The 24,015-nt window shown below is 35.4% G+C and overlaps 1 protein-coding gene across 1 annotated transcript in view; it reads right to left on the reverse strand.

Moving 5' to 3' along the window:
• The window catches only part of csmd1b (CUB and Sushi multiple domains 1b), a 203,723-nt gene that overhangs the window by 25,101 nt on the left and 154,607 nt on the right, over nt 1-24,015 (reverse strand). Inside the window, exons 38-50 of the mRNA XM_088933977.1 lie at nt 21,222-21,410; nt 17,450-17,627; nt 16,211-16,356; nt 13,405-13,485; nt 12,978-13,091; nt 11,900-12,088; nt 11,642-11,788; nt 9,206-9,394; nt 5,441-5,626; nt 4,280-4,474; nt 2,406-2,579; nt 1,322-1,495; nt 622-795 (exon numbers count right to left, since the gene is read on the reverse strand). Coding sequence (XP_088790103.1) covers nt 622-795; nt 1,322-1,495; nt 2,406-2,579; nt 4,280-4,474; nt 5,441-5,626; nt 9,206-9,394; nt 11,642-11,788; nt 11,900-12,088; nt 12,978-13,091; nt 13,405-13,485; nt 16,211-16,356; nt 17,450-17,627; nt 21,222-21,410 — 2,136 coding nt within the window. The remainder of the gene's footprint in view (nt 1-621; nt 796-1,321; nt 1,496-2,405; nt 2,580-4,279; nt 4,475-5,440; nt 5,627-9,205; nt 9,395-11,641; nt 11,789-11,899; nt 12,089-12,977; nt 13,092-13,404; nt 13,486-16,210; nt 16,357-17,449; nt 17,628-21,221; nt 21,411-24,015) is intronic.

Below are 24,015 nucleotides of genomic sequence, written 5' to 3' on the forward strand. Positions count from 1 at the left end.
ATATACAATTATAGCAGAATCTCTAAATCATTTATTCAACATGTCACTATGCAGATTTAGTCAAAACAAGTAGTGAGAACTAATTGCTTGGTACAACTTTGGTTGGGATAAGCATCTGTGTCATTATCATAGTATTGAAATCTCCTCTCATTTTTCTTAACATCACCTTCATGTAGCATTAAAATTTAAATCAGAATTAATTTTAATTCTATAATATAACATTGTAAATCTGCATATATATATATATTTTAAGATATTTAATTTGTTCTAGAAAATATATATGACATTTCAAATGTACACTGTATGTTTAGTTTTTTCCTATTCATTGTTTGATGTAATTCAAATTGGAGTCCAGAATCACAATTTATCATGAAAAAGTCTGGCTGCCATATCGTAACACTGTGCAATGCAGATGAGTGCTCATTTGGCTGCCTTTGATGAAGTTAGCATTTGCCTCATATATTTAATTTTCTATTCATAAGCCACTTTGGCGCACAGATGGAAAAGAAAAACAAGCATTTTGCTATGGATTACAAATGCATTTCTTTCCAAATACAGTGCAAGGCCTATCACAATAAAAATATCGCTCTGACTGCTGCAGAAAATAACCATAGAGCTTACCTCTGCACATTGGAAGGGGGCTGTTCCACTGTCCGTTCACTCGGCACTGTGCCCGTGGAGCGCCGTGTAGTAAATACCCTGTATTGCAGGTAAAGTTCACAATATCGTTCAGATTAAATTCACTTCCATTGGTACGACCATTTGCTGGGTTGCCAGGGTGGCCACATGTTATCGCTGTAATAAAATACAGAGTATGTGCACAGTAATGAGAGATACAGTATACTTTGATCAATTAAGTTCATAAAGCAAATTCCCTGCTTGGTTCAACTTATCTATAAAATAAGCAGAAGAAACAAGTGTAGTTAGCACTGACTTGGACTAACTGTAAAGCACAAGATGCCACAGATATGATCAGTGATGACCACCTTCTGTCCTGACAGACACTTACAGTCTGTGAGGCATCAACGACCACAGACATCTCACAAGAACCTTAGAGAGACTTGTTCAAAGATGCTGTAAGGTATCAATATAGGGCAGGCTTTGTCATATTGGAAAATAAGATGTTTCTTCCATTTTATTAATATTTCCAAATTCATTTTTGACCAACATACAGTAGGTTATTTAAATATTATTTGTGCTAGACATAGTATTCCTGGAATACTCTCAATATGGCTGATGCAACAGTCTGTGTCTGTTCTCATCAACGCAGTGTTTTCTGTAATGGTTAAAGGACTTACAAATGGAAATGAACAATACTTACGAACACAGACAGGAGCTTTTCCTGACCACTTGTGGTCTTGTTGGCAAATCCGAACAGACGTGCCTATAAGTCTAAAACCAAGGTTGCACTGGTAGACTACTGTATCTCGATAACTGAATCCATCACCACTAATGTGTCCATTAGTGATTGGCTCAGGAGACCCACAATGCCCAGCTATGGATAAAAAATATACATATAACATCGTACCTTATTGTTAAATATTATCCCTAAATGGCTTGCAGCCCTTCACAAAAAAGTTTCTGGTTCCCAATAAATTCTTCTTCAAGTTTGTGATTTAACAGAACACTTTGAGCATTAAAAAGAACAGTCAGACTGGCAATGAGCAGAAAAACAAGCATAATATCTTTTCAGATGTTCCCTCCTGTTTTCATCCTGTGTGCTATGAGGGTGATATAAAAAGTTCCATGCAGAAATGTTCAGCCCTCTGAGGGGAATTGTCAAGGTCCTTCAATAACACCTTTAAGATAACAATGGACTTCATCATTAAAAAAAATAGATATTTCAGTTTATTCTAAAATCCAAAGTGGAAGGCGATTTTAGAATCACTGACACAAAATCTACAAATATTTTTATTTTACTAACATCTTCGGTAAAGGGGACACTGACTTTTCTATCTCGCAGTGGTTTTCTCTGTTTGAGAGTTCAAATGTCTGAGACTTCCAGCTGTTTGGATTATTGAGATAGACTTTGCTCTGCATTCCAGAATGTAGGCAGAAATAAGTCATTTAAAATATACTATTTTTAAAAAAAAAGTATTTTATCTGAAGCTGAAACCTGTAGCTGAAGGGTATCTACTTAATTATGAAATTCTATTAAACTGTATCTCCTGATGCAACAGATCTATTTAAAACAGATGTGAATGAGATCTCTGTGGGCAGACTGAAAAGTTACACACTATATGACATAGACCAGGAATCAGATGAAAGAATAATAGAACTATAGTAATAGAATATAATAGAACTAACCCAATAAATAAAAACTAATAAACAGAAGTTGTTTTAAATGGTTGGGATTTCCATTGGAAATCTAGAAAGCTATCTGAATATACGCAGATTGTTCTTACCAAGGCATCTAGTTTCAGAACTAGTCCACAGCCCATTGGCACCACACTCCCTCACATGAGATCCTGCTAAGGTGTATCCAGTGTTGCACGTAAATATTGCCGTGGCTCCGAAGGTGGTTAGGGTGCCAATCTTATTACCATTGGGAGGAGACGGCAGCTCTCCACAAGAAATGACTGCAAATAACAAATAGAATGTGGTCGATATGGTCACTGCTGTACCTGGTCACACACACTTCAGAAACAGATCACGGGCCTATTGTAGTTATTTCTTTCAAAAATATCTCACTTCCCTAGAGCAGAAATAACTAGACCTGGCAATTGTAGTATTACATTTGTACTTTTTGATACCTTAAATGTGGTACAATATCATGTGGCTAAGAAATGATTTAGGTACACCAATATTCAGCACTTGTCAGTGCTTCCTGAAAACACCAATGAAGCTACTTTGCAGAGAGGCCATGTGGAAAGTGAAGTAGCCCTTTGTTACCTTGCCTTGTCCTTGCCGTTACCTGGAGTAGGTTCAATGTCAGTACGCATTGCTACGCAGAGCGATTTAAATATGTGATTTCAGAAGGGAGAGAAAATGGGACAAGAACATGTGTACACCTTTACAGTACGTCTCTCTTAATTAAATATTTCTCATGTCAGGGTGAACCTGTAGAAATGACAGTCACATTGCTGTCCACAACTACAGTGAAGCTCGTGAGTTACAAAAAACCATTACACTTTGACCTAATAATCAATTGGTCTATTGCCATATCATTCTGCACTTCTGCACCACATCTACACAAAACCTTGTTTCATTGCTGTGGAGGACTTGGCTCCACTACTAGTGAGTCTTCCTGAGGTCACCAACCTCCAATATAATATACTTTTAGGCCTACTCCATTTTTGTAATATTATCCTGATTAGGGTCTTTTATTTTATAAGAATCGGTTTGCCGTTACCACTGCAGTACTTCTGCCTTGTTTGCAATGTTCAGATCTATTTCCTTGTTCTGTAAAAATCTGGACCAAGGTACTCTCAGTTCTTGGAAATAACAGTACTAAATGTTAGCTTAAAATTTAAAAAAAGCAAGAAGGGAATTCGTTAATAACTGAGATAAAGTCATGGCCTGGTTAGTCATGGATTGGTTTGACATCATTGTTAAGTGAAACATGATCCACACAAAGGGCAAAAGGAATATGAGTGTGTTTTGTGTAGATTCTTTGCACTTATTAAAACAATGTAGGGAAGAAATAAAAACCAAAATGTATACATGACAAATTAAACTTAGGTAATTTGTGCTAAGGTTTTATGAGGTAAATGTAAAATCTCATTTAGAATATTGTGTGCAGTTTTAGTCAATATGCTGATCATGTTATGAGATCAGATATGAAAAAATGTGCTGATCTAGAAATATATATACCTGACTAGAACATTAATCCTCGTCCGTTACTTATTCACACTGCTGCTTCAGTTATTATATATTATATAGTACGTTATAATGGAGAATCTCTACATGAATGACTCACCAATGGCACACATTTTCTGAAGAAAAAATACATTTTTCAGTCACTTAATAAGAATGCCACAATAATCAGTCATCACTGGTGGGAATAGTGGGATATTCACTGTTTATTATCAACCCAGGGTGCTTTCTTGTTGCAGTGCATGCCATGAGTGCATGCCTGTTTTCACAGGTCTGCAAAGTCAGTTCTGTCTAAAAAATTACAATTATTCCATATCTGAAAAATCTCCTGATGTACCACATTCCTTGTAATGGAGGGGGCACTGTTATATTCCTTGGAGCATTATCCATTATGATCCTGAAGTTCTTATGGCATTGAGAGAAATCAAAGCCCATCTAAATATAAGACATCTCTAATCCTTACTTTTGCATGCTGCTTTCTCTTCACTTCCACTCCAGGTGCCATTAGCTAGGCACTGTACAATTCTCCGACCACCCAAGAAATAGCCAGGAGTGCAGCTTAGCATTATCTGGGCTCCATATTCATTCTGAGATCCTGAAATCAACCTCCATACCATATGTTCCGAAAGGATGGTCTCAATATTTGGGCATTCCACCGCTGTAAACAAAGAATAGGCATGTGTTAACTGACAGTTTATTTCACAGAAAAATAACAGAAAGTAAACCACAAAATCTATATTTTGCACACTGGCTCACAAGGCAGCTTCTGTGTAATAAAACAATTTCAAATTGAGGGGTTCTGGTCTTACCTGTCGACAATCTGCGGGTCTAATCTAATAACTACAAATTTTTATTTCCTTAGGAGTGGACAAGTAGCTTACAGATTGCATGCAAGGTTAAGGTGTGAATATTCTAAATAATTAATGGAAACGGACATCTACAACTGCTTAAAAGGTGAGATCATTCTACAGTATAAATGAATACAGAAGAAATTAAATAGGTTCTGATATATGACAGTTGAGATCTTCCAAACAGATCTTGTTTTATATTTAAAAGTATTATGCCAAATTAAACATGCAGAATAATTGTTCAATGTACTTGACAGATGTTTAAGATCAGAACAATATAGTAATTATGTACAGTATACTGTAAATAGTATAGTATCTGAAATCTCACAGTTAACAAAGTGCATTGTAGAAATACAAAAGGAAAAGGAAAAGGAAGTTTCACACAATATTCATTTTTTCTGATAACTCTTGGAACGGGACCTAATGATTAGATGAAAGAACTGTATGGCTCTAGATATGTCAAAAGAAATAAATGGAGATCGATGGTGACATCCAAGCTTGAAGGGATACCCTTCAATACATGAACCACCTGCTTTTTATTACTGTACTGTTTCTGGCATTGATGATCCTGTCTTTCCATCATACTTCACTCCAATTAAATCGATTATGTACAGCCGAATCTTTTTTTAATTAAAAAAAACTTAAAATGAGCTAATCTTTAAATATACTTTGTAGGAGTCTGGAATACGCTATCAAGTCTTGTTATCGAAGCTGATACACCTCACGAGGTTTAGAAACAGAAGTGTTTTGGGACATAAAACGTCTTGATTTCTTACGTAAGCACTGAGGAGGCTGTCCTCTGTTGCTCCATGTGCCCTCTTCCTGGCAGACAGCGGTGCTGGAACGAGTGGATTCCAGTCGGTAGCCTTCATTGCACTGGTAGTGAACTCTGCTACCCACAGTGTACTGATTCCCATGGAAGGTACCATTACCCGGAGGTACAGGAATCCCACAAGATACAGCTGGAAAGGTGGAGAAAAAGGAAGAACACTAGATCAATCCTTTGAACACAGTTGCTCTACAAGTCAAATGTTTTTTTTTCTTTCTATACTGTATGTAGATCAGCTGTCATAAAAATTCATGTTTAACTGGAATGAAACACATGTTGTGGGCACAGTTTGTTGATTTATTTTGTTAATTGATCCTAATACTTTATATTCTATTCTTGGGCGACTGGATTATCCTGTCTCAGAAATAAGGCAGGATAAAAACGGTTGTATTAGTAAAGGTGATATGAAGGAGGGACGTTTTTCTAGCCGCTGTGGTTATATAGAGAAAACGAGAGGGAAGTTTATACATGTGCAAGTGCATTTCTCAAAAGGTCCTGAAAAATGTAAACTAAAAATGAAACCCCAAAATGTAAACATCCAAGATTATTAGATATTATTTTACAAACTGTTGTGGAAAACAAACATTTTCTAAACAAAAGTTCTTATCTGAAGAATATTTTAAAAAATCTTCTATCTTCTGTTTCTTCTTAATTAAAAATAGCTTAAACCCCACCAATGTTTTTATTTTTAAAGCAAAGCAATGGGACCAATTAAGCAGAAAAAAAGTATATATCTTTTCCAACTGTATTGAAAAGTAGGTAATGCAAACTATATATAAAATTAAAGGAGTACAATGCTCTAGCATGTGTTTTAAAAATTTTAACAAAGCACTCAAGAGAGGGAATATGACCCCAGAATGAAAAGCATTGTCTTCTCTCCTGGCTTTAAGACATGATTAGGCCTAATTGGTCAATACTATGCTGCCTTTAAATAACAGCATTACACTGAGTGGTTCCCATTATGAAAATAAATAAGGATTTGAGCACTGCACTTGAATCCAGAGCTCTTGCCATTGAATTCAGTTTTCCCAGTTTAATGGTAACGCCACCAAATTGTTTAGCAGAATTAGTTCACAATGGGAAGGTCAGATAGACAAGGTTGCCTTAACAGCGCTTATTTAAAAAAAAATCAACTTAGAATTAACAGCCGTCAATCCACTGGTCTTTACTACTGCTACGAAATGACACGGTTCAAGCTCCCTTCTGAAATAATTACGGTCATGTCTACCCACCATTTCTGTTGCAGAATACCCACAGCTTCTTTAGCATCGACTGCAGAAGTGATGGTGGCTTTCCCTGACAACACTGCAAGTTGCATTCTACTGCATTCAATGATCTCTGTTGAACAGGGGCATCCCAGACACTTCAAGACCACCCAGCTAATAACATACAGTAGTCCAAGCTCACACTGATATGATCATGCTATCTGTTATACCAAGGAATTTGTTTCTATAAACTGGAATCACAGACTGGAAGCTGCAACAGAGTAGGGATGTACAGTAGATTTTGATATTTTTATCCTGCATTAAATAATAAGATAATCACAGATCATGCCATACTGTAGGCTTGACAGGCTGTTGTTCATCTACGCAGATTATGATCATTAAATAATGTGGAAAATTTATGACGCAGTTCAGGGTATCCCAGCTAGCTAATGGAGTAACCCTGATTGTATTCAGTGGTTTCTACACTATAATAAACAACAACTACTCAACTACTTTTACCAGAGGAGGCACTAAGGGCCCTTCTTCATTGTTTTAAAAGGAAACAGCGAAAAGATTTCTCAAACGTTACTGAGAAATCTAAATAACAAAACCACTCAAAAACAAAGGTATTATACTCAGGGGTGCTACCTATACACAGTTAATCTGGAAGAAAGTAGGAACAAAGTTAGTCCAGTTCTTGAAATACTGTACAATTTTAGAGGACAATGTTTAAAATCTAAAACTATATAAAAAAGTTCAGCTTTGCTTTAAAAACTGAAGATTTTATTTAGCAGTGAGTTTCACAAAGGCCTTATATCACAAGTCTTTGATTTATTTGCTGTTAGAATTTAGCTATCATAATGTGACCCCCCATATTTAAAAGAGGCAGACTGCCTCACAAAAAAAAAACATTCAAGAAACCCAATTTTTGCATTTCAAAAACCTTGATCTAAAATGTTTTTCAAAGTACTCTTCAGAACTTGTCATACTTACAAAAAACATTTTTATCACTGGCCTAAATAAGTTCCTCTCTTCTCTTCTAATGTTAGGGATACAGAAGTTAATACTTTTCACTATCCGTTTGAACATCATGTTTAGTGTGTTTAACTAAGAAAGAATTTATAACTTCTTAAAAAAACATTTCATTTCCTGGTTCATGTCTACCTGTGCAAATTGTATTTATGACAGACAAGTGCTTTCAACTTCTACAGATAAGTTCTGATGTAAAAAAGGCTCCCAATGTAATGTATACCCTGTAGCATTGTGAAACAAATACAGGTGCTGTGGTACATTTAAAGATGAATATACAGTATCAGAAAGTGTGCAGGTACATTCTCCTTCTAATATTTACAAACAGGCATGAGAAATTGTAGTTTCTTTAACTGTGACAGAACATACAAACAAGAAAAAAACAGTCATCCAAAACAGCAGTGGCATTTCCAAATGAGTTCATGGTGAAAGGTAACACAAGGGAATAGCTGTGCTGGGCTCAACGTTTCAAGGAAAGCTAAATAATTAAATCATCCAGCAGAGGAACAAGAAAAAAACATGGTGAGATATCAGAATAGGTTACTAGCTGAATTATTTTGTGTTCTGTTTATACAGTAGCTACATGCAAAAAAGTTGCTTTATGCTCCAAACATTTAATTTATGTGGTAATATCACGTATGATGGTCTGTTTGTGTAATCTGCTTTCACAGCAGGATGTAGCATTATACTGTATATTGAATCCGTCTCCAAATTAGATTAAAAGTAGGCAGAGTTTAATAACACCCAATAAAGTAACGGGAACAGCAATTAATATAATCAAAAAAGATAAAGCAATACTGGTCAGGAAATGGAATGATAGTGAAAGCTGAGCTATGTAGAATGACGCTTGACTTCTTCTACAAAACTTTGATATGTGACGAATACCAAAGATTGTATCAGTTCCGATTTGTTCCCCTTCTATTACCCAAACTATCAAATGAAAGTCAATCTATTTTTTTCAATTCAATTCAATTCAGTTTCCTAAAAAACAAAAATGTACCCAAGAAATTGAAAAAAAGACAGATAGATCTATCTGAAATTTAGATAGATCTAAATGAACCCAATAGTGTTTTTACGGAAATATATTCTCTTATTATGATAACTAGTGGAAAAATGAATGAACAGTGACCACAAGACAACATATAAAGTTATTATAAAGTTAATTCAGATTTGTTTTTCTTGTAGATCTGTATGTAGGGCCTCGCTGTCAAGCTTTTATTAGCAACAGGGATGTTACCTTAAGGGAACAACCACCTCTGAAGGTTGTCTGGATACATCGGATTCACTGAGCTATGAAACAAAATTGATTTGTCACACTGGTGACTAATCTGATGAATGAGATTAATAAGTGCCAAAATACTCAAAATGTATAGTGTTTTAAATATAACTGGAGCCAACATGCAATTTTGGTTTAAGGATTTCATTTCTTAAATGAAGTGAAATGCAATGTACATACAGGTCATTAAAAAAGCTGTTACCTTGACAGAGTGGAGCTGGGGAATCCCAGTGATATAATCCATTCTGATGGAGTTTGCAGGTTGTATTACTTTGACCAACAAGCCTGTAGCCTGCATTACAGAAATAGTACAATCTGCTGCCTGCATTCCCTTGTGTTCTGTTGAGAACGCCACCATTTCTTGGAACGCTGTTCACACTACAATATGAAGCTAAATCACAAGACATAGAATAGAAAGTTGGAATCAGAAAAGGCAATTTGTGTGACTCTCTTAATTAATCTTTGATATCTATGATTAAAAAGTGAAATAAAAACCTTGGCTCCACCTCCTACGGCTCTCCTTGTCTTACAGAAATATTATTAAATCTGACACCACTGGAGTTAAGAGGTAGGGAACCCTTACTGGACATACAGTACACATTTTATAAAAATCTACAAATGATAACAATAAAAATCAGGGATTTTTACAAGGCTCTTTACAATTCCATTTTAAATAAAGTACAGATTAGAATAGGTGACCAGTAAAAATTGTAATGAAATACTCAGCCACTGAAGTCCTAACTATCCCTAACCAGTTCCCTCCTTGCCTGCTACATCAGGAGGGACAGGGTGATTGAAGCAGTGTACCTTCCACTTTGATAAGTTTCATACTTTTCTCCTCCTCTGTGCCTTTATACTGTACAGCTTTATCCCTGAGGTGTTTTGAAAGCTCCTTGGTCTTCATTGTTGAATATGTGTATTCACACCCTGACCTTACAGAGTAAGTGCGTTTATTCTGAAATCACGTGAATGACTGTTACCGCACAATCTACTTATTGTGAGGTTCTTTAAAGTAATTGTGTGCATTTAAATTAATTTTGCCAGAGTAATTTTAAAACTTATGCAAATATGACTTTCATTTTTTCATTCCATATTAAGTTATTTATTTTCTTTTGTTTCTTGCTTGGACAGTGTGGTGTTGGTTCTGTACATACTGTAACACATATGATTTAAGCAACAAAACATGAAAATTGTGCAAGAGTCTGCATATTTTTGCAAGGCACTGTATAACTGTGTAGTTAGAAATTCCTGAAAATCAGCAATCTTTCTCTATTGAATCAAGTGCAGGGGGTTATACTGTATATACAGTACAGTATACACTAGCAAATTTATTAAAATCAAACATGTGAAGGCATGGAAGCCTAAATCAAAACTTTTTCCAAGTAAGTTACTGTATATAGCTTTGTAAGAACTCTTAATAAAAGCTAAACCTCAGTTTAGGACATTTAAGTCCAAAACCAATATATAGTACATTATGCACTTTTAAGTTATATCGCACCCTTATTTACATGCTCTAATCCATATGCGGCACCTACATCCTTCAGATTAATAGTCCTAAAAGGTTCACTCCAGGTTCTGGCTGACTAGACCATATTTTAAAACCTAGGGCAGCATCACATTATAATTTGCTTTGATCAAAGCCCAGTGGACTGTTAAAAAATAAATTTGAAAGTACTGATCATTAAAGAAAAGCCTTTTTACTAGGTAAAGATTCAGCTCCCATAGCAGTTTTGTAAAGATCAAGAGGAAGTATACTAGACTCTCATGTTAAACTTTGCTAAATTACTTAAAAGATTTTCAAGAAATGTAATTACAAAAGTGGGCAGGTGCTGAACTGTGCCATTTTAAAGGCACAATATTTTAATCTAGCTAATGTTTCCAGTATTTCTAAATAGGAAAGATAATTGTAATAACCATCCTAATATTTTCTGGATGTTTAATTTTCACTTTCATCATGACAGTAATTCAAATCGAATTCTTTAAAAATCAAAACAGTTAATACAGCTCAGATTGTATCATTCCTTAATTAGGAAAAAAGAATATAATGCAGCATTCAATGCATTGATGGATTTTGACAAAAGGACAGATAAGCTGATCACACTGTTTAAATTTAATTCTGATGGCTTTGCCTTTGATGACTGGAAGATTAAGCCAAAACAAAGTGTGAAACTAAGCGAGAAGACAAAAGAGAGAATCCCTGTGAGAGCAGTTAAGGGAGTGAGAGTAATCGTGACCATGTGTATTTGACCAGATCACACCCAAAGGCAAACCAAGAGGGACCACTTCAGGTGAACAACCTGACAGCTATGCAGCACAATTCATTAGTAGATCATTGACCTCTACTTTAGACAATCCTCCTGTGAGACTTGTGACTGGACAACTGCCTAATGAGACACAACTTGGAAAGGCTGAATTCCCTTTGGCCTAAATTGGATTCAAAATGACACCATCACAGGAGAACAGTTCATGTACAGTATTAATCCTCTCTGACATCCAGTCTGGAAAAAAGAAAGACAACTATTCCCTTTTCCTACAGAATATAGCCTTTTCCTTTTTTGAATACTGTATTGTGCAACTTAAGTCTTATTTTTTAAGTTTTTGCATATTGAATTGAAATGCATAGGTTTGTTTCACAAACCTGTGTAGCGTATTTTAAATCCTTTCTTGCTAGTTGCATGATCTGTTGACCACCTCAGATACAACTGGTTGGTTTTGCTGGTAAAATTTAATTGTGTTGTATGGTTTCCACTGAGTGCAACAAGCAAGGGGCTTTCGCCTGCAGGCCCTAGAAGTGAAAAGGGAAAACAATATATACAGGTAGCTGCACCACATACTGTATCCTTTATTAAACCAAATGCAAGACATTTAGAATACTGATAAGAGGAAAGAGAATTACCATCAAATATTTCCAGTTCATCAAACTGTTTTTCACTCTGAAACATCTCTATGTAAATTGAGATGGTATAACCTGTTTGCACTTTAATAGTCCAGGAACAGGTCTGAGAATTTGGGTAGTTTTTAGGATATCCTGGGCTGAGAATCACTCCAGATGATGCAGTCCTTTCCTCATTCAATGGACACTGAGCTAGAAACAAGACAGGAAATGCATGGCAGAAATAAGAAAAACTAACATTGAAGAGTATAGGTTAACTGATTAAATGTGTAGAATCAAAGATCATATTGCTGTTACTCTTGTGAAAATGAAATAAAAGGAATGGAAACCTGTGTTCATAAAAAAAACTGAATTTGAGCTGGATTTTCTTTTACTCAGTATTAAGAGTTTGTCAGCATTCCAATAGAGAAACCGAGATCCTCTGACACTGCAGAGCACCTAGAACATAACAGAAATCTTTTTTTCTTTACTTGCCTTCATGTCCTTCAACCTGAAGCACAATCATTAGTCAGTTATTTTTTGTTTTCATTAAGGGGTTTCAATACTGACTGTCACCTGCATGATTTATGACGCTGCCTTTGTAATTAGTAATGTAACGTGTAAATGGGGCATCAAGCCTATTAAAACCTTTGTTAAGTCTCTAATTGTTTGAATAACAGGCTCAAATTAAAATGACAGCAATCAGGCATTTTCTCATTCAGGGCAAAAAGAGAGATTAGAGAGATTAAAATAATATTGAAACCAAATAAGACAATTCCTTCTTTCTGCAAACACTTCTTTTTTACTGCTAAGAACAGCAAAAAATAAGTGAAAAATATACATTCATGACATTACTGATTACTGGGAAAAATATAGAAGTTTGCTGTCTTTAACGAATCTATGCAGATTTACAGTATGTAAATTCAGCAGAACTGCAATCTACAGTAAGTACAGGAGGTGTTAAAATCAATATGAGGAGTGCAGGAAATAACAAAAAAGAGCAAGAAAGAAGAATGAAGGCATTTGGCTTTTCTTATGCAACGTTAGCTATTATTAAAACAGCTCAGTAAATCGTTGTCTTCACCATCAATGTGTCTCTTACCTTCACAGGAAGGAGGCGGCCCCTCAAACTGCAGGTGAGAGTTCAGTTTGCAGGTGAGCTCTTCACTTCCCACCAGTGTAAAACCTGGGAAACACTGATACTTCACGATGTCCCCTGAGCATGAAAGAGCAAAGAAACAATGTTACTAGACTTAAGTAAATAATTATAATATAATTAAGAATAATTATTCACTGGATGTAAGAATAAATCTAATCCGAACTAGAAAGGAAAACATGCCCTCTTTCATCTGTTCTTGATGTGTGATTTTAACCTCCAGTAAATTATGACATATGAAATATGAAAATTTAATTTACAAACTGAAGCATGCTCTTAAAATGCAATTACCACTCCTCCCCCAGACATATGAAAATATCTAGGATTTGAACTACCTTGCTACCTTTACCATACTGAATTCCATTAAAAGTACCTATTTCATAATCCTGGTCTTCTGAAAAAAATTCTGCTTCTTCAACAGATGGTGGAGCTGGGCACTTTTTCAAACGATAAGCTAAAACAAATAATAATAGATTTTAGAACATAAATTTACATTGCTTCAATAATGTTACTGTGCCTTATAATAGCAATAGCATGTATATTAGCACATACTGTATGTAAAGTACTGTACCATATATGCATTTTTTTACACTTCATTGTGTAGACGTTTTTGAAGAATGACAGCAGTTTGTATACTTACATACAGTAAGCAGCTACTGGTGACTGATATTTTAATAATTGAATCTTTTTTAATTAAATCATGTGTAGTAAAAACAAAATCTATAACATCTCTATATCATCCTAACTTACCTACTTTTTAAGGAATATGCCAATTGGCTTGTTAAGGGTGTCAAATGAATCCAGGACTGATATGGTAAATACTAGATGGCAAAAACACTGAACTAGAAGAGGCTGCTTATTAAAAGGACTGAAGGGTTCATGTTGGCACATCATTTACACCTTCTAAACAATGTGCAGAAGCCACTAAAAGAGCAAATAAAATGTTAGGATATATAATCAAAAGTGTAGAATTTACGTCAATATATGATATGTGCAGAATCAGGTTCTATAATTACACTTAGAATTAAGTGTTATTAAAGATTTCTAATCATCTTTGTGTTGCCTTGACCAAGCAGCATGGTCCTCTGTGTAAGTACTAACAGACCCCTCTGATAAGAGACATCTTTAAGCTGTATCCAAGATGAACCATTTAATAATATATTGTGCAGATGGGCTCTATTAAGTCTGCAAGCTGTTTCGTTCCAAGACCATGGGTTCAATGTCACTGTCCATCACCCAAAGGAAAATCAACCAATGGGGATCTGCAGAGTGGGCTCCAGAACTATACCTGATAGCATCTTAACCAATCACCAGCCGTGATGTTGCACCTTAAAAGCAAGAACCCAACTATTTCATAGCTCCTCTTCTCTCTCCGGCTGAACTAGCAATCTGACTGTTCTAACCACGTGACTACAAGCAGTCGGAGTCAGAACTTAAACTTTTATCCAAGATGCAAGGCCAAGAAAGTGAGTCAGTAGAGTACAGAATACTGCCCAAGTTATTATTTTATTATTTTGAAACAGAAGAAATCTTCCGTTTCTTCACACAAGTTCGCAAACCCACTGTTATTTTCACCTGATCAACGAAATAAGACAGTTGGACTCTTTTTTTGTTGACATCCTGAATATCCAAGCATATTCAGTATCAGGCTATAGCCAGGATGAACTGAGTTCTCTCACATGTCTACCTTGCAGCTAGACCCAGGAAGACAACTGTGTACAGACTATCATTTCAAGACCGAAGTTCAGCCATGCTAACTTCTTGCAGAGCAGCCTGAGGACCAATGCTAGTTACTGAGTCCCAACAAAAGGGAAAGCTCTCTTTCACTCTCCTTTCTGTCCCTGGGACACTCCCAGCAAAGATAGAGCAGCTGCAAAGTCAGACCACAGACCAATCCAGCCAGCTCCATCGCCTCAGTGGGGAGTTTGAGGACATTTCATCATTGAGGACATTTGGCCAACAGATCTTTGAATATAGAGTTTCTTTATTCACATTCTAATTCTCGAGAGTTTAATTATTTATACAAACATGTTTGATGTTTAGTTCACGATAGTAAATGTGCATTTATATTATATTTCATGCATGTTTTTGGTGTTATATTAAGAAATTGTACGTATATTGTATATTTAGAATCCATGAGACTGTAATTATGTTGATTCATTCCTAAAAGTCATCAAGTACAGTACTCTCTCAATTACTGTTAAAATTTCTGATTGAACATCAATATATATGTTAAAATTGTATAATGTACTCATATATATACAGTATACTGTATAGTATGGCCTCATTTAGTACTGCATATTGTATTCAATTTTGGTCATTCCGTTTTATAAAAGATATTGCTGCTTTTGAATCAGTCCAGAGAAGAACACCCGGACACATTCTGGGGATTAAGTGAATGTCCTACATGGACAGGCTGAAGGAACACAAGATTAAAAAGGGAACCTGGTTCAAGTATTCAGAATCCACTAAGGCTTTGACAAAATCAACACAGCTGATTTCTTCAGGATGAACAGTGGAACACAAACCAGAGGGCACATTAGGAAACTATGTGGAAGAAAGCACCTCTTTAGCTATGGGGGTGTAGGAATATGGAACAAACTACCCAGCAATGTTGGTGAAGCTGATACCCTGGCCTAATTCAAGAAACCTCTGCATTACATCATTGTATTAATTAGCTACTAAACACGCTAAATGGGCTGAATGTTCTCTTTTCATTTGTAACCTTTCTTATGTGCTTATGAAGCAGCCAAATGAGACATGCATAAAAAAGTAGTAAAGAAGAAATTCTAAAACAAATTCACCCAAAGTGAAATAGGACTGAAATCTTGATGTAGACTGAAAAAGGAACAACCCCTTGATGCACTATACAATACGATTCCTATAATATTCTCTATAATTTCTAAATATTTTCTCTTCTCTTGTACTTGTAAGCCTTACAAAGCAAAAACAGTAGAAGTCTCTCCCTGTCTAACAAAGGTGTTATTTTCAATGTAGTGGTTAAAGCTTTCCAGATAAAAAAAAACTGTGTATTATCAGCTTTCCATCTGCAGATTTCTTAAAAGTTAAAGAAATTGTACTGACTTTAAATTCTGCTTCTAATTTAAAGACTGCAAATCCGTAGTATTTTAAAATATGTCTTTGAGTTGCATTAACATGCACATAGGAGAGAAACTGACCGTGAAAATTGAGGACAAAGAATCCACTCGTGGAGAAGTCACTGTGAAACCTAATAAGAACCTGATTAAAGGAACTGTAGGCTGATTCAAGAGCTGTATTGCCACTGAAAACTCCAAGCTGTGGATAATTTTCTTCTGGTCCATCCCTAAAGGAGAAAAATATGCTTTAGATTAAAATCAATTAAGAAAAATGAACAATCAATTTTCTTGCTGCCATCAGACACCATCTTTATGATAGTATTTTATTACTGTAAAGTAACAGAGTTAAAAAATTCATTTGCATTCACATCTGACACAGGATTTGCAATGACTCTAATACAACTTCATTAGATAGAGGCAGTCAATGTGTAGCTGCATAATCTGCAAAGAATAAAGTAATATATGCAACTGATGCTGCTCAGCAATTTCAAGAAAAGAAAACTTTTTGGCCATTTTAATTGTTTCTGAATATTAATTAACTAAATTGTCTGGAATGAAAAAGCTTGTATAGTATAATGGGTTCCAGCAATATCTCTGGTGGTTATTTCAATCAGCTCAGGCAGCCTGAACAAAGTTTGATTATATTGGAGCTCAGAGACAGTTTATGTAATTGCTCTCATTTGTATTGTAACATAGGAAATGTATGATTGGTAATCCAGTATGTGACTAAAAAAATATATGTGCATCTCCACTAAATTTTAAATAAAGGTCTTGGGGTGGGGATGAGAATAATAACCATATACTATATATACTCTATGAAACATTTTACATAGCAATAGCCTGCAATAAGTGAACAATCATTTTTAACAGAAAGAAAGATATGGTTATTGGAGATAAAAACAAATATGTAGGACATCCTTAAAGAAAATAAATAATATGTCCTTTCCTTTCACATTACTAAGAATCTTTAACCTTTACTAGATGAACTTTGGGTATATACAGTATATTTTTGGGAGTATAATTTATGTATAACTGTTATTTTAGCAATTTTTCAACATCCCTGTGCTTTTGTAATAAGCATCGCTGTTTAACCTGTGTTCTGTAAGCTACGTAGAAGTGTGCTCAGTACCTACAAAAGAGTTAGCATTATAGTCCTAAACTCTTAAAATCTGATTATTATCAATGATTGTACCTTATTAAACATCAAGTTTTATACATGACAGAACTACAGTACCATCCGTTTTACTCTAATATGTAATGACCCTATTTAAACAATGAAATTACAATCAGTCTAAACACACATGTAGAAATCATCCTTACCATACAGCAATGTAGTCAGTGACAGGTTCAGTCTGGAGCAGAGTGAAGTTGATATAAATCCCATGGCCGTGAGGGACAGTAATGAGCCACGTACAGTCTTGGGAGTTGGGATACTCATTTGGGTATTCAGGTGAATATATTGTGCCGTTTTGGGCTGTAACATTGTAACCACAAGGTGCTGTAATAAAAAGGGGGTGTTTAGATCAATGTGTATGACAAAAATCAATTGCTAGTGCACAAAATTAAGAAAATTACATCTTTTGGCCAAATTTCGATACAGAAGACATGGCTTGTGAACCACATTCCTGATACTATATAACAGTAGCCAAGATACAGAACAGACAGTGAAATGCAGCGCATTATATCATGTGCAAACAAAAATCTATAGTAAAGTGCACAAAATGCTGTTTTATCAATGGATAAGACTTTCAGTATCAACAGTGTTTTTTAAAATGCATAAGATAAAATACTATCGATGGGGGTTTGGATGAAAGTGAAAATTCATTTAGACTTGACATCAGTTCAAATCCAGTCAATGACTAAAGAAATCCATTGGATCATATCAGCCTTCAACCAGGAAAAATTCTGCTTCATGCATCAGTGGTACTGTCGAAGATCTAGAGAACAATGCATTAATAGTTAACATCCAAGGACCCCTGTTGCTTGTTACTAAACTGTGTCTATTATTTGTATTGTAGTTGCAGAATTGCTTTAAACTACTGACCTTCTCAGTACTGCTCTGTCAATGACTTAACTGATAGGGACCCCAGGTCTATCTGTCCTTCAGCAAGGTACAGTACTAGAAAAACCAATTTTTCTTGTCTACAAGTCATTACAAGGAAAATATAAGCACCGTATACAGTAAGTATATAGAGATGGTTTGTGTACAAATCAGAATTAGAAGGCTGTTTAGTAGTTCTGTTTTGTAGTGTTGTAAAATGGCCTTAGATGAAAAACATTCACATTCTCTCAAATACTATCATTCATAATGACATGTGTATATACAAATTTACCATGGAGAAAGGACTTAAGTCTGATTTTTCCTTGAGAAAAGTCAATGGTAATGATGAATGGTAATGAAGCTACTAATGAATCTTTAGTATCCTGACCACATCAATCTGAAGACCTCTTCTCTGCTGAAGTAGTTCTTAAGTAGGTTAAGAACTACTTGAATCTCTTATTAAAAGATGCAAAAAAATTATAATGTGGCAAATATAACCTAGTGTTTCTTTACTGAGGCATTCACCTACAAATCATTCAAAGTGGACTTCTTTCTTTAATTCATTGGTTGTTTTGTGTCTTTTAACAAATACAGCAAATGCAGTGTTCATGTTTAAAAAAATACAATCTGGGTAGCAAATTCAAGTATGGAGTTCTTTTGGCATCAAAGTGATTTATAAAAAATAGAAATAAATTAATAATGAGGTCACATTATTTCAAGGGAAGTTCCTTTTTAATTAATATTTAATAAGAAGCAGTCACAGTCTAATGAGATTGGAATGCCCAAGTTTTACTCAAGTTAATTTTAACTTGCCAGATGACCTTTACAGTACTTGGTTTGACTTATATTTAAAATTAGAAGTTTAATATGATATATCTCGGTGGCACATTTTTTCAAATTTATAAATAATGGGATTCCAATAGAACTGAGGCATCAAGTCTATAGATGTGATGTACTGTACTGTAATATTAGCAGTTTCATAAGCTAATTCAACTAAGATTAAAAAACTATGGTCTAGAAAAGATCCATAAATTAATTCCCTACACTGATTAAGAATTCCACACTACTAGAGAAAGCGAGCACTGCGATGAATTACTGAGCATTTTGGTATGTTGCCTTTAGGTTGTCCAAGTTAAATTACAATGTGCAGCAGCACCAAAGGGTAATTAATTAATGTCAGAACATTTCAGTCTGAACTTAGATATACCTCCTGGCTCCAGTTAAATGGAAGGCATTTCAATTATCTACACTGAATCATATAATCAGTACTGTTCTATTAGTATATTCAGTGAAGCCCTGTGATGCCTATATTTTTCACAAATGCATGTCTTCATAAAGGAACATGTTCAATCTCTAAGTGAACATGAGAAAGTTGACCAACAAGAGGAGGCCACATAGTCTATCCAGTCCTTTGAGTTGAAATTCACTGTAGTGAATGCATTTATAGTAAGTCAGATTATTATTATTATTTCATTATGCAAATTTAACATTGCTGATTCGGTGACCTGCTAAAGGTGCAAAAATCATGATTTCTCTTTTAAGGATATTCTTTTAATACTCCTCTAAGCAGGAGTGGTCTTTAAGAAGGTATCCCAATGCTGACACAGGAATATCAGAAATGACAATTAGTCATAAAATATTTATTTCTTCTTAAATCCATCCTCACGTATCATCTCCTAATTCCTAAATTTCTCTATGGCTTCTGAACAATTCAGAAATAATTAGTTAACTTTTGCTATTGGTTTTTACTTTTTTTACAGTTAATCTTACAATGGTTTCCTATTTTCAGCTACTGTATAAGTGAATTGGTTATCATCTACAAAAGCATCAAGAAGACATTACATGCTTTATTATTCTGTGGAGAGCTTGCACTCCTTAACCTGATATGCTTCATACAGCATTCCAGATTTTGACCATGTCTGCACACCAGGACGGTAATGGAAATTCAGCAACAGTCATAAAATACCTCTTCTCTGCTGCTTTAATCAGACATGAGTAAATGAAAAGAAACAAAACTTTGGTTTGATTGCTATAAAGCTATCAGCAATTCAAAATGACCACCTTCAAAAGGCACAACACACAAAAAAGCCTCACTGGAATCAAAATGATCTTGAAAGCCTATCTAAAAATAAAGCTTAGAGAACTCTTTTTCTCTTTTATTTTCAGGTTTCTCAGATGCATAGTAATGGTGAGCAGTGAAACAGCTACAGTAAATATGCTAGTCCTCTCTGGTATCAATCTGCAGTTAGAAACTGTTTCAGAAAAACATCTTCAGAAAATAAACCCCACTGTTCTTTTCCCTTCAAAAAGCTTTATGTGGCTACTGCCCTACTGAATGCTCAGATGAAATGTCTACACAGACATCTATCTAAACTGCCATTGATCCTCCAACCGCACGTCTGCTTTAAAGCACCATGTTTGTGCTGAAGCTACCAGGCTTTATTCTGTAAAAAGGACCAAGACTCGAAGATCTACATGTCAGTCTTTGTTTAATGGTAACTGTGTGAAAACGCAGCCCTATAGTATTTGCAGACATTCTTTAAGAAAGTACTATATGTTATTACAGTTTGAATTGTGTTTCTACAGTATGTGTTTCCATGGAAAGCTGTTTTCTGGAATTATTACTAGCAAAGTTGATAATATTTATGGATTCTTGCATTGTGCACCTGACACTATATTACTATATATGCGTTGTATTTCTACTTGCATTATTAGTATTTATGTAATACGAATATTTGAGTACTTCCTGTTACAGCACAGAGTGGGTATTTTGTTTTTAATCTCAGCTCCTTAGTTAATTCGTACAAACATTCTCACCATACACGGTGAATATAATGTATGCTGAATGATACTCTAATATTCACAATGCTCTGAAATCCCTAGAAAGGGAATAGTTAGAATAGCAAAAATACTCTACCAATCTCAGCAATAAAATCCAAAACAAAACATACACGTTATCATGTAACACATAAATAACAGTACAAATCAGAATGCTTTTCTTTCTTCTCTGGTATAAGCCAAAAGCAAGGCCAAAAGCCATCACGTACTAACCCTCACATCGGGGAAAAGGACGATTCCATCGTCTGTTGACTCCATGTTGACAAGTAAGAACAGGATGTCCAATCAGAACATATCCGGGGTAGCACTCAAAGGTTATAGATTGTCCTGCATTATAATCACTGTTGATGATGTATCCATTATGAAATGGCGAAGGATCTTGGCAGTTCTGTAATTCATATGCTGAAAAATAAAAGTTTAGAGTGACAATACCCTCAGCTAAAATCCACTGGACATGTGCCATTATCCTTACTCATAAAGTATCCATGAAGTACTTTAAGAGGAATCTAAAAGTTTCTTTTATGGATGAATACACTTTGTAAATGTTTTTATTCCCGACATTTTGAATTGAGTTTTTATTGCTACAGTACATTTCTAGCTATATGTCAAGGGATTGCCTTAATATGATTCTCATTCCTGTTGGCATTTAGATCAGTAACACCTATTAAAATAAGTAATCCACATGCAATTTTCAAGGAAAGATTGCATTAACCAATGAAACAGACATTAAGGGGCTTTGATTGTACTCTGCAAAACAATAATCAGTATGTAAAGCAACAGAAAAGATGTAGTGTGTTACAAATGTCATTGACTTTTTAACAAAAAGGCTAGAATTATCTTTGACAATTACTCTGCATTTTCCATTTTCTGCATTAAGCTCTGTGGTACATTTTTTCTTTATAAACATACTGTAAATTGGGATGGTTTGAGGTTTTCACGACAGAACAATTAATTCATGCTTTATAGGCTACTGACAAAATTCTATTTCTTCTGATATTTAAAGTGAGAAGAGGCTGCAGTGGGAGCAGTAAAAAAAAGTTATAATTCTCTTTATATAAAAGGCCAAGAGCTTTATGTTTGAATTGTGTGACTGCATATATTTTACATCCTGAATAGTTGGACAGCAAATATTGGATACGAATTAAAACCTATAAATATGTATACATGTCTGACAAGCCTGGCCCACGGGCTCTCAATTAAATTGAGATATGGGTTTTACAAACTAGATCCTGTCTGCTTTGGATTGATGGATAGAGGAATTGTCATCTTGGTAATACCCATCCCTGTCAGTGAAAAAAAATGATACACTACAAGCAGAAATGTATCTAATATGCTCTTTATCGGAAAGCTGGGGAAGACATTCCCTAACTATCAGCAGTGCCTGAATAATACCTCTATTATCTACTGATTTACTATGAAGTGGCTTTATGTTGCAATGCGTGATGGCACACAGGGGAAAAGATTTTTTGTCCAGTTGAAAACCATTACGCTACATGCACAGGGAAAACAAACAAAAAAAGTTACACAATTACAGTACATAAGTAACTATCTGAGAACTGAAGCATCAACACAACATACAGTATAGAAACTTGTCATATCTGAAGAGGAATCTCGTACACACGCTTAAATTCATATTTATTTGATGCACTTTTACTAATTTGCCCTCAACATCTAAAATCAGATGAAGTCTTGTAATTCTGCTCTAACAGGTCAACGAGAACAACTCAAGAAGCCAACACCAAAGAGCCCTACTTTTCAGTGCACCTCTTCTGCGTTGAGTGCTCTTCAAAGCAGGATTGACAACAGGATGTGTCAACCCACTTATTTGTTTCAAATTGTGAACATATCTCTAACAGATGCTACAGTTTAGATCATTGCAATCTACTCACTTGCCACCAGATCCAGATTTGATCCCAGGCCACCAGTGATCAAAGTTAAGATCATGTCGACATCTTCTTTCAGCCTTGGCACAATTTCTCTTTACAAAAGCTTTAACCATCATAGTCGAATAATTTCACATACTTACTCATCCTTTACCAGTATATACGACGTACTGCACTGCTTTTAAAGGGTGTGAATTCTGCACTGTGGCAACAGAGAGGTTTGAAGGAATCACTGGCAGAGGAGTTTCTGCGATTAAGCAATGAAACATCCATGGAAAAAGACTTTGAGGTAAATCAAAATGCCTAAGTGGTAACCCTCTACTCTGGAAGTGGAACCCATAGCCATCTCATTACCTCTGATCACTAATCAGTACAACTTAAAACTCAAAAACAGCTAAAAATCATAACCACACCCCCACAGACCTAATACGCATGAACGGAAAGCACCTATTTCTGCACATACTGTCTAAACATGCTTCTCAATCAGGCCATACAAAACTGGATAATCATCGGATATCTTGTTATTATGAAGTAACCAAAAATGCTTCACCTCTCTTGTCCCAGATAGTTCATTCTCTCTGCATTAGAGATTATTAGAATTACTGGACATCAGGCATTAAACAAAATCTTAAAAGACTTTAGCAGACTGTGAGAATGACTGAGATCTGGCTGAGATTTTCTATCAGCTTTAAATAACTCAAAAAAGACTTAAAAAGCACCACATAACTGGATAATGGGCTGAGAGCAGTGCTTGTCTGGGAGATAATAAGGAGCTGATGGATCGGTGCGCTAGCCTTAGGAATGTGCCTTCCAGTGCCGCTGATCATCCAGCCAATTAGTCCCCTCAGCAGGTGCCCTCTCCCACTTAAAACACTCTCACAGCCCTAATTCAGGGAGGCATGGGGAGATCCTGGGTAGAATGAGGTAAGAATGTGGTAACTGTTATATATCTTGTTTCTCTGAGCATGGCTGCGTGATCAATCTACAAAATGTTCAATATTCTCCACCAAATAGGGTGCACTGTGCTCGAAGGGTGAATCCACATGTTGCTAATGAACATTTCTTGAGCTGCAAAGGAACACGTGAAAGGTTTATTCCACGCTGAAAGGAGAAGAAAGGAAACA

This window comes from Atractosteus spatula, chromosome 15 (genome assembly GCF_055471065.1).
Source record: "Atractosteus spatula isolate fAtrSpa1 chromosome 15, fAtrSpa1.hap1, whole genome shotgun sequence".
Taxonomy (NCBI): Eukaryota; Metazoa; Chordata; class Actinopteri; order Semionotiformes; family Lepisosteidae; genus Atractosteus; species Atractosteus spatula.